The 14,919-nt window shown below is 36.5% G+C and overlaps 1 protein-coding gene across 2 annotated transcripts in view; it reads left to right on the top strand.

Moving 5' to 3' along the window:
• Nucleotides 1-14,919, top strand: part of LOC134664668 (EGFR adapter protein-like) — a 160,055-nt gene that overhangs the window by 125,509 nt on the left and 19,627 nt on the right. For both annotated transcript variants that reach the window (XM_063521410.1, XM_063521409.1), the window contains exon 5: nt 11,044-11,124. In XM_063521410.1, the coding sequence (XP_063377480.1) occupies nt 11,044-11,124 (81 nt within the window). The remainder of the gene's footprint in view (nt 1-11,043; nt 11,125-14,919) is intronic.

Below are 14,919 nucleotides of genomic sequence, written 5' to 3'. Positions count from 1 at the left end.
GTTTTGACAGTTCCGAACAACTGACAGGCCGATACCGTCCGGCGGACTGTTAATCAGTGGGCCTCTTTACTGTATTTTAAATGTTCGCTGTCTGTAGTAGGGTGTAATCTTTCCTAATAGCTGATTTTTCATAGCTGTGATTTGCTGCAAAATGGCAAGGGAGATATTATTTTTTTGCAATAGCTGTCTCGAAAGCAAAAAAAAGGTTCAAAATTATTCTATTATTTGGACATAATATGAAGTTATTTAACAATGCTAAATAGCTAATAAAACATAAAGTAACTTCTAACCATACATATCTCCAGCTCCTTAATAATATCTCTCATTTCCATACATGTAAAACACGTCCCGATGCATACAACATGAGCTCCTGCATCCATAAATACCGCATAAAGTCATAACCTCTCGCATCTGATTTATGGTTAAACTTCAACCCACTTATAAGGCATATTTACTTCTGGTTCAAAATGCAAGATGGAAGATTCGGGTTACGAGTTATTTATTGTATGAAATTATATCTTTGCTGTGAAGTTGTGTGAATTCAACTAGGTATTTGGGATTTTTTTTATGGTTTGTAACTGAAGGAACTGAATTTTGTAATACGAGTTACTATGTACTTACCTATTGTTTAGAAATGTTGCCAATTATTAATTGCCAACTATTTTCTGCTCACTATTATATTCATTGAAATGTGCATAAATTAATAAGCTAAGTTCATTAAAACTACATATTTGCAACGTAACTCAGCATTAGGTACCTAATTTTATGTATATGTGTGAGTTAAGCTACTTTTTTTACAAGCATATTTCATTATAATGGTCCATCATAAATAAAAGAAGTTATTTAAATTCGGAAAATATATTTAGAAGTATCCGATTTATGACGTTCCAAATATTTTTATGATGAGGAAATTACATAAATTAGAAGTTTAATTCATTGCTAAGAGCTGTTAGCTATTTATAAAGCTCAACAATATACTATAACACTTCCGTATGCTGAATATCTGTCTATCAGACTTTCATTTCATACCTATTAAGCACGTCGGTCCTAGGCTGCGTTTCCACCAGATACGTGCGAGGATGCGTAGCCAGAGACGTGGTTTTAAGAACCAATAGTATATCAAACACAAGTGTATAAAAATTGTAACAATATGAATATACCTATACAGAAAGCTCTGTTTCCATACAACTGGTCGTTTGATTTGCATGTTTATTCCGGCCGCGGCGCGCCGGTAATTCAATCGCGTGCGTGCCGATTGATAACTTCGAGCCGAATTTAGCTTTAAAACGAATTGATACTGATTTGATACTCACTGTGTTTCTCGCTCGTACTTATAAATAGGTGCGATAGAGGTAGATTGCGAGTAGTATCAATACAAGATCAGATTTTCAGGGTTCAAATGCAGCTCCGGGTTGTAAGACAGACATCTGAGGATAACGGGTTTTGCTCACGGGTGATTTCATGTGGGGTGAGGTTGTGTTACTAAGCTTGCGGAGGACGTTCTTAGTCTATAGGGGGCCGGAATCAAAATAATAACAGTTTGCGGTCTTATCACGTCGTGGTGGACATTATAATGAGCTAATATTGGTGCATAGACTAGTGCGATGGTTACTTAGGTGCACGTCCTGACTCTTTATACTCGTGAACAACGGTCAAATAGACATTTTGTATTTTAGGTACATATAAGTATTAAGAAGTGGCTGGATGGATGGATAGATTAATGGATGGCTGGATAGATGGCGGGATGACTTACTGCACAGGAAGGCCGGCAGCAACTGGATGCATAAAGTGGCAGACCGGGCTCTGTGGCGTACCTTGGGGGAGGCCTATGTTAAGCAGTGGACTGCAACGGATTGGTGATGATGAAGTTAAATAATTAAAAATACGAACTTATATAATTTCTAAATCTGCAAGTATAAAATTCAGTAAACCACATCTAGTTTTCTAAGTTGTTATTTATTTTAACTCTTCTTTCATAATTTTCTTGAATTTTATAAAAACTTACACAAAAGCTAGTCTACTAACTAATCTAACTCTAGTCTCTGCCGTCTGTTCCAAGATCATTAATCATCATCATCATAAAGGCTACTTTGTAGGACTTCTTAGCTGTAGGCTACCAGGAAATCATGACATGAAACAGATGGCCAACCGAGACGATAGCCTCTTTACGACCCGACTGTGGCTCCGTCTGCGTCTGTTTGATGGTTTAGTTTCCCTGTATGTTTAAGCTTCACAGGTTTCGATCGTAAATACTAAAACCGTGTGCTGGCAGTATACTCGTACCACTTTGAATGTTATTAAGACGTCAGTCGACGATACCTTCTTCATAAAAACGTCCCCATTTTTCACCCTGAATATGAACTTAATACAATATAATTATTTTTGCGAAATTAATTGTTTATTAACCATAGCTTCTCTTTGTTTGACGTTTTAGATTTATTGATTTTTCCGAACGAATTTGTAAAGCTTCTAATTCTTATAATAATCTAAAAAAAATCAAACGAAGTGGAACATCTGTGGTTCTTACTGACCTACATCAAGTTCTGAAAAACTATTATTTTTATAAAAAAAATCATTTATTTCAGACCTTGGTCCATACACGTACGTATGCTAAAAATTAACTAACTACAAACTAAATTTAACTTAAAATTATATGAAATATAGTGTTTGATAGGAGCCAGGCACATGCACCAGTAATAACTACATACACAGTGTATGTAGTTATTACTGGTGCATGTGCCTGTGTATGATACACTCATGTGTTGTGACTATAAATAGCTCTTAAGTATTTAATTGTGAAGAAATTCGTAGGAAGTTTAACCCACTAATCCTCTTCTAAATCCCACTAATAACATAAATCGAACATGTCTAAATTATGAAAGGCATTTTATACCGTTATCCAAATGACATCTCGTCAACACTAATCTTATATGTTAATCAGAGATTGTAGAATCGTAACAAAGTTAATAAAGTCATCTGTAAAGCTCACAATACAGTGTCTCTGTCTGATTAGAACATTTAGAACAATGTGTATAATGTGTATGGTAATGAAATGAGCTGGCAGTTGGCAGATTGGTTGTTTATACGGTACGAATACGACACGATTCTTTAAGTTTTGTTTACGTTTGTTTAAACCTTTTTTATGTCATTTGCTCAATTTTTCACAGTGTTTTAATTATTATGATCACTACTCGACTACTCATTACAGTGTGTAATAACGTGAATTTTAATATAAATTTAATTGAATATGATAAGTCAAATTAATACGTAGGTACATTTATGCCGTGAATAATGAGGATTAAGTAATCAGATATTAGAGAAAGTAACCAAAAATCTGCACTTAAAGTGCCTTAAAAATATGAGAATTTCTTACCTCGGCACAATACTTACACTAAAATCTATTATAATTTATAATGTACGTGTGTAGTGTTCTCGTTGCTATATTATATTTTGCATATAAACCCCTTTTTGTGTCGTATCGTGGTCGTGACCTGTAAAACTGTAACTAACATGCGCTGTGCTAAATGGAAATAATGTTGAGGATAATTAAATACGGACGCGACTCTCGCGCGGGAGCGCCTGATGGAAGAATAGGAATATTGCGGGGAAATCATAAATATACGAGTAGGTATGTATATGTGTCGTTTTCAAGCAAAAGATAGGTACGAAATTGTCGCTTGCCATAAGGACGCTCTGACAGGTTATTCTTATAAATAAAGATACAAGCAAATATTGTCCTTACGGTAAGTGACAATGTACATTTTGCTTGAAACCGTCACAAATCTTTGCTATAATGTTGATAAAGGAATGAAACCTCCCAGAAAAGAGCGTGCTCTCATATTAAAGTACAACATCATAATTGCTATCCCTCTGGTGTTGTAGGAGGTGTCCATGGGCGACGGTAATTGCTTACCATCAGGCGATTTGTCTTCTAGTTTGCCTCCTAAGTATATCATCGAATTCCTCCTATAAATATCATTGCGCGGTCAAACATATGTGAGCAAAGCGTAGACGTAGAACTCATGAAACTTTAAAACCCAGCTCTGACCTGCTCACTCGAAAGCTGTCCACAAAATCTTACAAAAAATCTAACATTATTCTATGACCCTTCATAATAGATAGATTACAACTCGGAGAGACGAAAATAGATCTACATAATTATCACAAAAATACTCCACGACTTGAGTTATAAGTGGCGTCTTTAAATGATTAGGTACTTTACCACGCATATGTAGGGTTACCATACATAAAATGGAATAACCCGACGAAAGTCCAGATATAAGCCTCCATCAGCATTTCTTAAACGATAATTTCTCCAAAACCATCCCCTTCCCCTATGGGGGTCTTTAATTAGGCCTTCATATTTCGGTTTTTAAAAATCTTTAAACATTATTAATCATTATTTTTACAAGAAAGTTAAGTACAGTAAATCCTGACACATGGCAACTCTACGCGTATCTCAGTAACTTGCTCCCGACTGGTTCCTTACATACTAAGTATACGTTTATTAATGGTACAGATAATTGTAATAACATGCTTGGTGATGTCGCTTTTCCTGTACAAACTAAGAAAGATTTAGTAAGAGATAAAATAAACCTAGTTACATTGATATAGCGACTAGTAACTTAACTAGACTTCTTTGGTGTTTCCATGAGTAATTGATGCATTTAGTGAGTTGAGAACTAGTATTTCGTGTTTTTGAATAATTCTTTTTGGTGTGTTACTACTCGGTTATTCCGTATGTTCTTGACAGCATACTACTAATACTGTAATTAAAAACTAAAACACGGGACCGTACGCATAAAATTGAATATTTTAAGTACAAAGATTATTTTATAAATTGTAGATTTCAAAAGCGTATTGTATGAACCTACATAAATGTTACTTATATAATTTATTATTATTATTATTATTTAAACTTTATTGCACAGTAAAAAATATACAGTGACAAAAGGCGGACTTAATGCTACACGGCATTCTCTACCAGTCAACCTTTAGGCCAAACAGAGAAGCATAGTTGGTGCGGGGTATGTAAAAACACTAAAACTTGATGCTTAAAATTAATAGGTACAAATATAAATGTAATACGAAGATAAAATAAATATATATACAACAACGATATATACGTATATGTATACAATAATGAAATATAATATATATATATATATATATATACATATATATACCTGCTCCTAATTTACTATGATTTAATTATGAGACTTTTCAAAAAGATACTTGCGCAGCTTGCGCTTGAACGTTAACTTAGTATCGGCTTGTCGTATGCTGAGAGGCAAATCATTCCAGAGGCGGATAATTTGTTTATAAAAGTTTTTATCCTGAAAGCCGGCAAAGCAATTGCAACCCCTCTTGTGTTGCTAGTTCTCACGGGTGAACGGTAATTGCACCTATATCGTTTGCCTCTTATATCATTTAAAAAAGAAATATTATGTCTTCGTATTCAGGCGGCCAAAACAAGTGTGATAATCTTCGAGCAACACGGAAGGGAGGCGGCATTCGCACTATTTCCCCTCTGCCGAGGTACAAGATTAGCGCGTCAATCTAATCTACCGCGGGTAATAAAACTAGTTGCACTTGGATTTTTTCACTAGACCGAGTCCAGACGCGCGCGTGAACACTGCTGCACAAAAGTGCCTGTTTGCCCGGTTTTTTGTTATAAAAAGAGGTCGGGGACATCAAATTTACAAAAAGAAAGTGTTACATTTCACATGTAATATTTTTTTTTACATGTCATACGTTAAATTTCATTTAAATACAATTATTATATTTTAGTCTCAAGTAATTGTTGGATTTATCGATTTTGCTCGCTCAGTACAAATTGCGGATCGATCGAGCGACAAATCCGACTTCTCATCTCTCAGAATACAATGACATACTTCAACGAAAATGTGTTAGTGTGCGTACACAAAAAGAGATCGAGGTTTGCAAGATTTGTCTTTGACGTGTGTCATTTTCTATGTATTTGTGTCGTCATTATAGATTGGATTGTGTATGTAAGTGTGTGAGAAATGCGACTGTGTGCACCTTTCCCCCCGCGAAAAATGGCAGAAAGATTTGTACGGCGAGATATTTTTATTTTTTTTTATTTTTTTATTTTATTATGCATGGGTTTACTCATGGCCACAGACTATCGCAGAGTATCGCTTGGGCCCCTCCCTTCTGACGTGTCGGACGCCGGTGTTGCTCGAAGGTGATAATGATAAAGTTCTTTAATAAAAATTCTGTCTTAAAGCCTTCTCATTTCACATGTACCAAAAAAAACACGACATAAATTCACGCCGAAACAAAATCAATGATCAAAACAAAATTCCTTTTCGAAATAACTCTACAGTGTGTCGAAAACTAAAAAAAAGAACTCAATACACCTACGAGGCTATTTACAACCGCTTACAAATGCAGCTCACGAACTGTATTTTTCTACACAAATTTATTACCAACAACTGCTAACATGAAGTCAAACAGACAACTACATTTTTCAACGAAATGTGCTACAAAAGCTAAGACAAACTATAGCTCTATAAACATTGCTCTATTAAGGAATCTCATTTTACCACACACCTTTACGATAGATTTATTCAATTCTGAACTTTATTTTCATAGTGATAATGAACCTTTAAACGCAGAAATGCGCTTAAAAAAGGTGCCATCAAACAGAAAAAGCTAATCCTTATGCGTTGACGTATAAGGCTTATTCCACAAAAGGTAGAGCAGTCACCAAACCGTTTGCAGCTAGCATTTGTAATTTGAACTTTATGCCTATGGTTTAAAGATGAAAATTAAAGTATGTTGGTGGTGTCGAGAGATATGCCCGCCCACGTGAGGTAGAAAGTGCAACGATTTGTTGTGACAGGACTGTGTTATGGCGTATTTGGGACGCAAATCTTGAAATAAGACTCGTAAGAAACATAATTTTGTTGAAAAAGAGAGGATATGTAAGTGCTTCTTTTATACGACATGTAACATATGTCATTTTATGGCTATGTGCACTGGAATACCAAACCAATACAGAATTAAAAAGGTTCTCAAATCATTTGAGTCTGTATAAGAATCTACCTAATATCAATTGTTAACGTTTTTTAATGTTCCAATTTTCCAATTAAAATTCCAATCAAAACGGCTTGGTTTCGTTCTTCGTTCTAAATTTTTTTTGTAGTAACTGTAATGGTGACATCATTGGTCGAGATATTCTGGCAGTACTTGCCACCCCGAACAACAATATCTAATAAGACACGTAGTGCAACATTATGGACTCACTCTAAGAATTCACTTTACGATAACAAATTTCAAAGTTCAGATTTAATTAAGGCTTTGCTCCTAATTATTACAAATACCTAATTCAGTACCATACGAATCTGACAAAAGATGTAACATCCTGAACGAAGACCTTTCGTCAATATGCAGCCACAATCAAGTATTTCCCTAAATAGGCTAATATAGTGAACAGTTCACGTTTCCAACAGGCTCATTGCTGATTACAATTTACAACCCTTTCTTGAAGGCCTTAACCCGCGCACGTGAGCTAATCGCAATCACGACTAATGGCCGAGAGATGGTTCTGGCGTGAGGAACATCTCAATGACGATCACAAGCCAGGGATACACTAGGCGACAAATGTCCCACGACACGGGTGTGTCGGCAGCGACGTCGGGTGAAGTGGCGAGATGTGTCGCGCAATCTGACATTGTCGAGCGAAGTCCGGCAATGTCGCACCACAACTCGCTTTACCCGACGTCGCTAGCGCCACGTGTCGTGGGACTTTGTTTTTTAAAACAAGGCTTCGGGACTGACAAGACAATAATAAGTGCTGTACAGTGTGTGCTGTACAATGCTTTTCTCTGAATAAAAGTTGTCTGTAAAACTCATTATTCTTCTTTATTCATCATTTCTCTTAGGCTAGGGTTTTTATAATATGAATATAAAAGTAAAATATAAAAACACTTACAAAACAATACAAACTCATTATTATTATAGCCTCATTTATTCCTTAATACATTATAAATAAGTACATAACAATTCGTAGATAATTTCACGTGCAAAATTAATCTAGATCTACAATTCATTCTGACAGTAAGTAAATTAAATATTTATATAATCTAATTAATTAATACTCTTTTTTTAAATTATAATTATTCAATATATGTCATGCAGTTTAATTAAATTATTTATGTAAAATTCGTGTTTGCATTAAGGACCTCTCTTCGAGTGAAGGCCTCCTCCATACTATTCCATACATCTCTATCGTTAGCTTTGTTCATCCAGTCTTTGCCAGCTACTTTGTTTATTTCATCTATCCATCTCTGCCTTGGTCTTGCTCTCTTTCGTTTATGTTGTGGTCCTGGCCAAGTAGTCACTTTGTATGTCCATTTCTGTTTGCTCATGCGTGCTACATGACCAGCCCATCTCCATTTCTGTTTTTTACAATGTTCCACGGCGTCTATTACATTTGTTGTTTTTCTGATATCCGTGTTTCGTTTCCTGTCTCTCCTTTTAATATTTAAGATACTCCTTTCCATAGCTCTTTGGCATACTTGTAACTTATTGTTTATACTATTGTTGAATATCCAGGTTTGGCTGCCATATGACAGACATGGAAGTATACAGGTGTCTAATACTTTTTTCTTAAGCTTTATAGGAAGGTTTGATTTCAACACTTCTTTGTAACTCCAGAATTTACTCCATGTAATATTTATTCGCCTGTTTATTTCGTCGTAGTGTCTTGATTTGGTAAATGCTAATTGTTTACCCAAATAAATATAATCCTGTACATATTCCAGTTGGGTCGTGTTGACACTGATGGGTATTTTTATAGAGTTAGTCATGATTTTAGTTTTTGTGGCATTTAACTCTAGTCCTATTTCTTGGCTGACTTTATGAAGTTCGCAAACCATTTTTTCTAGTTGTACTGCTGTTTCTGAGAAGATAACGATGTCGTCGGCGAACCTCAAATTGCTCAGAAAATTGCCTTTTATGTTTAAACCTCTCTGTTTCCAGTCAAGTTTTTTCATAATACTTTCAAGGACAGTAATGAAAATTCTAGGCGAGAGCGGGTCTCCCTGTCTAACTCCTCTGCAGATTTTGATTTCAGAGCCTTTGGTTTCCATTTTTACACAAGATACACTCTTGCTATGTATATATATCTTTTATAAGCTCTACAGTCTCATACGGTACGTCACATTCATGTAAAGCTGTCCACATGCTTTTGTGAGATATGGAATCGAATGCTTTCGCATAGTCGATAAAAGCTAAGTAAAGCGGCCTTTGGTGTTCTTCATATTTTTCTATGATTTGCTCTAGCGTATGGATGTGGTCCGTTGTCGAAAAGCTTTTTCTAAAACCAGCTTGTTCTGGTGGTTGATGTTTTTCAGTGTATTTTGCTAGGTGTTCTTCGAGACAAGACGCAAATAATTTATACATATTCGGTTGTAAGCTGATAGGTCTGTAATTATTTATATTGGCCGGGTCGCCCTTTTTGTACAACAGTATATATCGGACTTTGCCCAGTCGGTGGGTATTTTTCTATCATCTAGGATTTTGTTAAACAAGTTTGTTAAGTGAGGGGCTAGCAGAAACTTGCCTATTTTTATTGCCTCGTTTGGAATACCGTCCGGTCCATGACTTTTGTCCTGTTTTAGTCTATCAATTTTTTTCATAATTTCAGAATCAGAGAATCTGTCTAAAGTTGTAGAGCCATTGGCGATGGGTTCAATTTCCTCTTGGTAGTTATCTCGCGATGAGTAGAGATTTTTATAAAACGATGTGGCAGTCTCTATTATTTTTGATCTTGAGAAAGTCTTTTTGTTGGTAGAGTTTTCATTTAGGCAAGGAATCCATTGTTTGGTACTTTTCAGCGCTTTGTACCCTTTTTTTAAAACTCATAATGTAAGTACAAATTGACAAAATTGTAATAATTTTACAATCACTGACTGAAATGTCTAACAATGTATTCGGAATTTATTTGGCACAGTCAAAGGTTGGAGTGAATCTTGAACTTGAACAACTGACACCTGCAACACTAGAGGGGTAGCAAGTGCGTTGCCGTAATTTAAGATGAGAGTACCTTCGCTTTTTCAGCAAGCAACTAGTATCAGCAATTTGTATAAGTATAATTTTACCTACAAAATGTACCCGCAGTTATATTTTCTGAGTTGAGCATTGTGTTTTGAATAAAACCGCGTAATTGCCGCATAGCATAATGCACTGAAGGGGTGAAAAATATAGGAGTCCGTCGAACAGGCTGTGGTTTGGGACTATGCGGTGGTGAAAGCGATTTAAGGCTGCCTGTCCACTGATGTGTACCTATGTTATTTCATGAACCCTGTAGTAATTTATATTATAAATGTAATGCGTGTTATAAGATGTAAGTAATGTTTTGAAAAGATATATACCCTCCTCAAATTTAGGAGGGATTTAAATCTTTTCGCGCAGAGGTGTAGGGTTAAAGCCGATGTAGCTTTATCTGACATTCATAAGCGCATTGTAATATGCCTACTTGAAAATTAACTGTCTTTATCTTTGTTGAAAATCATTTCAGTTACTTAAATCTCCCGTGTCTTTCCGCCGTCGGTTTGGCTCCATCGCATTGCATTAAGGCAGCACTCAAACACGCTGTTCCGAAACTACTCGATGCGACTTGAATCGCTGCGTTGAGTGCGTTTGCCATTTAGCAGCATTTTAATGTTCAACTTGTAATTGTTCTGCGAAGCGGTCGTTAGTTTGAGAAAACAGCGAAAAATGTAGGTACATACTTAACTAAATAAAATGTATGACGTGAGGAAAGTCAATTATCACCCGTTTATTTTCGTCCTGCTGCAGCACAGCAGGGAATATAATAGGCTAGCATCTAAATCTAAATTCTAAACGTCTGTACGTCAACAGAACTGCAGCTACTGTTATGATTTTGTTGTTTCCGCCTCTGTTTTCGTCAATTTTCCTTGATAATATGAGTTACATTTGCCGCCGCATTACATTAAAGTTCATCCCGTCACTCATTTGATTATGATTGAATGTTTGTCTGTTTGTCTGCAGGCAGAAGAACTGAACTCGCTGGTGGGAGATGCGTTCCGAATGGCGTTCGCGTCGCAGCTTCAGCCCTCCGCGCCGCTTTGGGTAAGATAACATAATTATGATAATCTATTTAAGATGTCATAAGATAATAAACAGAATAACTAAACTCGCTGGTGGGTGATTCGTGCCGAATGTTCTCGTCGCAGCTGCAGCCCTCCCCGCCGCTTTGGGTAAGTTATAACATACGTAAGGTAATAAACAGAAGAACTGAATTTTGCTGGTGGGAGGCATCCGTGTCGCAGCTCAAGCCCTCCGCGATGCTTTGGGTAAGATAACTTATCTTATCTTATCTTATTATTTCGGGGGCCCTTGGATACACTTCGACCCATCTGGATCTTACGTGCAATCGCCCCCTAACCATAGATTCGAACCCGGGACTCCTGTTCTGTAGGCACTGTAGGCAGGGTCACGATCTACTAAGAAATACTCTAGCAATAGGTCGTTAAATACCGTTATACCGTTTTATGTATAATACTCAAAAGACTTATCTTTGTAGAAGAAAGCACTAGACGTTACTACATATTTAAGCAACGACAACGTTTACAAGGGTTTAAGGGCTTTTTTTTTAGTAAAAGCGGCCTAAACGACACAACATAATTTTTGAGATTTGAACCTTTTTACTTAAATAAAAGGTCGTTAATCCAACCACAACACCTTTTGGGTTTGGTCGGTGCTTCAAACTGTGTGAACTATAATTCAATGTTCCACAAAACAAACACCCATAGCCGTTATTATTTTAATCGGTTCAAGAATGTTATTCAAATCGCCATTACATCTTGGAGCAGGCAAGTCGAACAGTTAAGGTATCGTTCGGATTCAGACTACACCGACAATACTAGAATTAGTCCTGAGGGCCATTTTTATAATATGTATGTAGGTACGTATGCTAGTTTTAGGACATTACACTAGTTGTCTGTAATTATATTCTTATTCCTTTTCATTTTTGCTACAGTAAATATTGTGCTATGCCTATGACATTTACTGACGACTGTACTACTGTCGCAAATGAATGAATCCATGCTCTTTGACATTTGTGGCAGCATAGCAGCGTTGCTAAAAGGTACATTTATCGAGCTAATTTATTTATTATCATATGTAATTATTGGCGTTTCCTGCAGTAATGCAGTCGGCTGCATTACTTCACCAGTCAGGGCAATAGTTCCTACTGCCGACTGCGTTACAGCAGCAAATATCAAAATAGACGTTGCTGCCTCAATTTTTGATCATGCCGACGATGCTAAAATGACGCGCTGCAATAAGTGCTGGTGCAGTGGTGCAGTCTGAATCCGAACGATACCTTTATTGGCTCCTGTATCGTAATGATACGTTGTTGCTCCACTATTAAGTCACTATTGGGTAATGGTATGTTAGGAAGTGTGAGGTTTAGTTGTGATTTACTGAGGGATAATTTTGGTGCGGGTGTGATTTATATGGTTAGCGAATTTAGCATTTAATATTGTAGTAAAATAAAACTATATAAGAATGAGTGCATTATAAGACACTGCCAAGCAAAGCCTTAAAAAATTGTTTTTTTCCGCATATTGGTGTTAGAATCGGAGTTAGAAATACCTATCGGAAGAAAACTTCGATAATTTAAAATATTTTGCCTTTGAACTGCGACATATTTATGAGTCGTTTCAACGGATTAATTCGAGTTAATTTTAGACCTTAGTTGGTAGCTATTAGATATTTAGGTGGTTTTACTTGTGTTTACAATAAGGCTTAAGAATGATTAGTTTATAATGCCGACGCCGAATCTAAGCTATTATCTAAACAATAACCAACACACGCCAACAATAACTCACCATACTTTGATTTACGGCCGCAAGCATCGGCAGCCAATGATCTAAATTACTTACGGCGTGTTGATTAATACCCTAGCGCCACCATTAACTTATTGTTATTTCTCGTCTTTGTGACAAAAAGTGGGGGCAATTTGGTTTCGGATCAGCTATAATAGGTGGAAGTTTGAACATTTGAATTCCTAAGTGATAACTCTAAAATATAAACCCCCTTATTCATAAACGTTTACTAAAGTTGACAAGCCGATAATAATCATTTGTCCCTTTCCGACGTATTAGTATGATGGAAAGGGACAAACGATAATTATCGGCTTGTTAACTTTATTAGACGTTTATGAATAAGGGGGTAAGTTCTTTCGTGCACTTTATGCAAATCAAAACGTTAACGTCCGTGCACTTTTTGATTGCAGTAATATTTCTTTTGAATTCATAAAAAAACTCTAAATACCTATGCTACAAGTGACTTTTATGTTTAACTTGTTTTTTGAATAAATTATATTATATTCTATCAACCTGGTCAATAGTTTTGCTACATTTTTAAAACGACTTATCCGAGCTTTGTTTCTTAGAGTCAAACTATCCGACACTATAGAAAATATTATTACAAATGAATAACACATTACGAGTAAATATATTAATTCTACGTTACTCATAATGTATCATAGTTTGTAAGAAATACAGATTTAACAGCATGTGACCTACAATAATGGAGTCATTTCTAACACCGCCTACTCTATAACAGAACGGCTCAATCTGGTCAAACTACATTGTTGAATATTACACATTTTGAAGGTTGGACAAAAAAACTTAATCTCTTTCAAACTCATTCATAAATTCAATCTGCGAAGGTTAAAGTCCTAAAAAACACCCAACAATCTACGTTAGATTTACTCACAAACGCAAGGGTCGCCGTAGAACGCTCAAAACAAAATGGTTATAAAGTTTTATTGGAGTTAGAAACAGTTTTCCTTATCGCTGACAAAGGGGCGTAAATTCGGTTCGTTATCCTGAGCAATGGGACCCCGCCCTAATTACTTAGTTCAACTGTTTTTAAAATCGGGTAATAGGTTACGGGACTTAGTTATTGTTTGAAAATGAGCTTTTATCTTTTTGTGTTAAGCGCCGATGTTACTTGAATGGGAGTTACGAGAGGCGCACTTAATGTAAGTTAAAAAAAGGGTAATTTTATTTGTTCGTAATCTAAAATATTTGTATACATATAACGTGGTAAAAATATTTTCTTGGCCAGAACGTGAAGGTGACATTCATAAATTTATACTAGCATAGTCAGGCTACGTCACTTTTTATGATAAAAGAGGCTAACGAGCAGCCGAATCGCCTGTTGGTAAACAACTACCGTTGCCGATGGACACCTGCAACACCAGAGGGGAGGGTTGGGTTGCAAGTGCGTTCCCTGCCTTTATGATGGAACGCTCTTTTCTTGCAGGTCTGAACGTCGAATCTGTCTGAATATACCTCGGGCAACAGTTCGTTCCACAGTTTAGCTGTGCGGAGGAAGTTTCCGAAGAAACTTAATATTTAACTTTTAATAAGGAACGCATTCCTGCCAATACACGCACCCACAGTGAGCCAAAAACTCGAAAAACGCTGCGCTGTAACATAAGTAGGTACCATCGTCCACACTCTATGACTGTTTATAAACCTTAATACAAACGCATAAGGTTCATCGGTAATCAGTTAAGCGCTGCTTAGTATACCAGTTGAAATAGGAATTCCACCTCACTTTCGCTTAAAACGGGATGCTTATATCAAACCCTGTGAGTGCGACAGAGACAGTTGCCGGGGACTGTCGTGCGAAGAGGCAATAACGCATAACTTAGGGTCCGGATTTAATTACGTCTGAAGGTTGAAAGTGTCGGGTTCCGTGAACGCGGGAGGTAAGCGAATGTGGAGCACTTTGTATTGACATAGACATTTATTGCAACTGAGATGGACCAGAAATTAATTCACTACAATCTCTCTTTCAAGCTATGTATGTCGGATGGTGGAGGGGTCAGCTTGCAGATTTATTCTC

Source organism: Cydia fagiglandana, chromosome 5 (genome assembly GCF_963556715.1).
Source record: "Cydia fagiglandana chromosome 5, ilCydFagi1.1, whole genome shotgun sequence".
Classification (NCBI taxonomy): domain Eukaryota; kingdom Metazoa; phylum Arthropoda; class Insecta; order Lepidoptera; family Tortricidae; genus Cydia; species Cydia fagiglandana.
The sequence above is the reverse complement of the archived record's forward strand: the minus strand, read 5'-3'. Positions and strand labels throughout refer to the sequence as shown.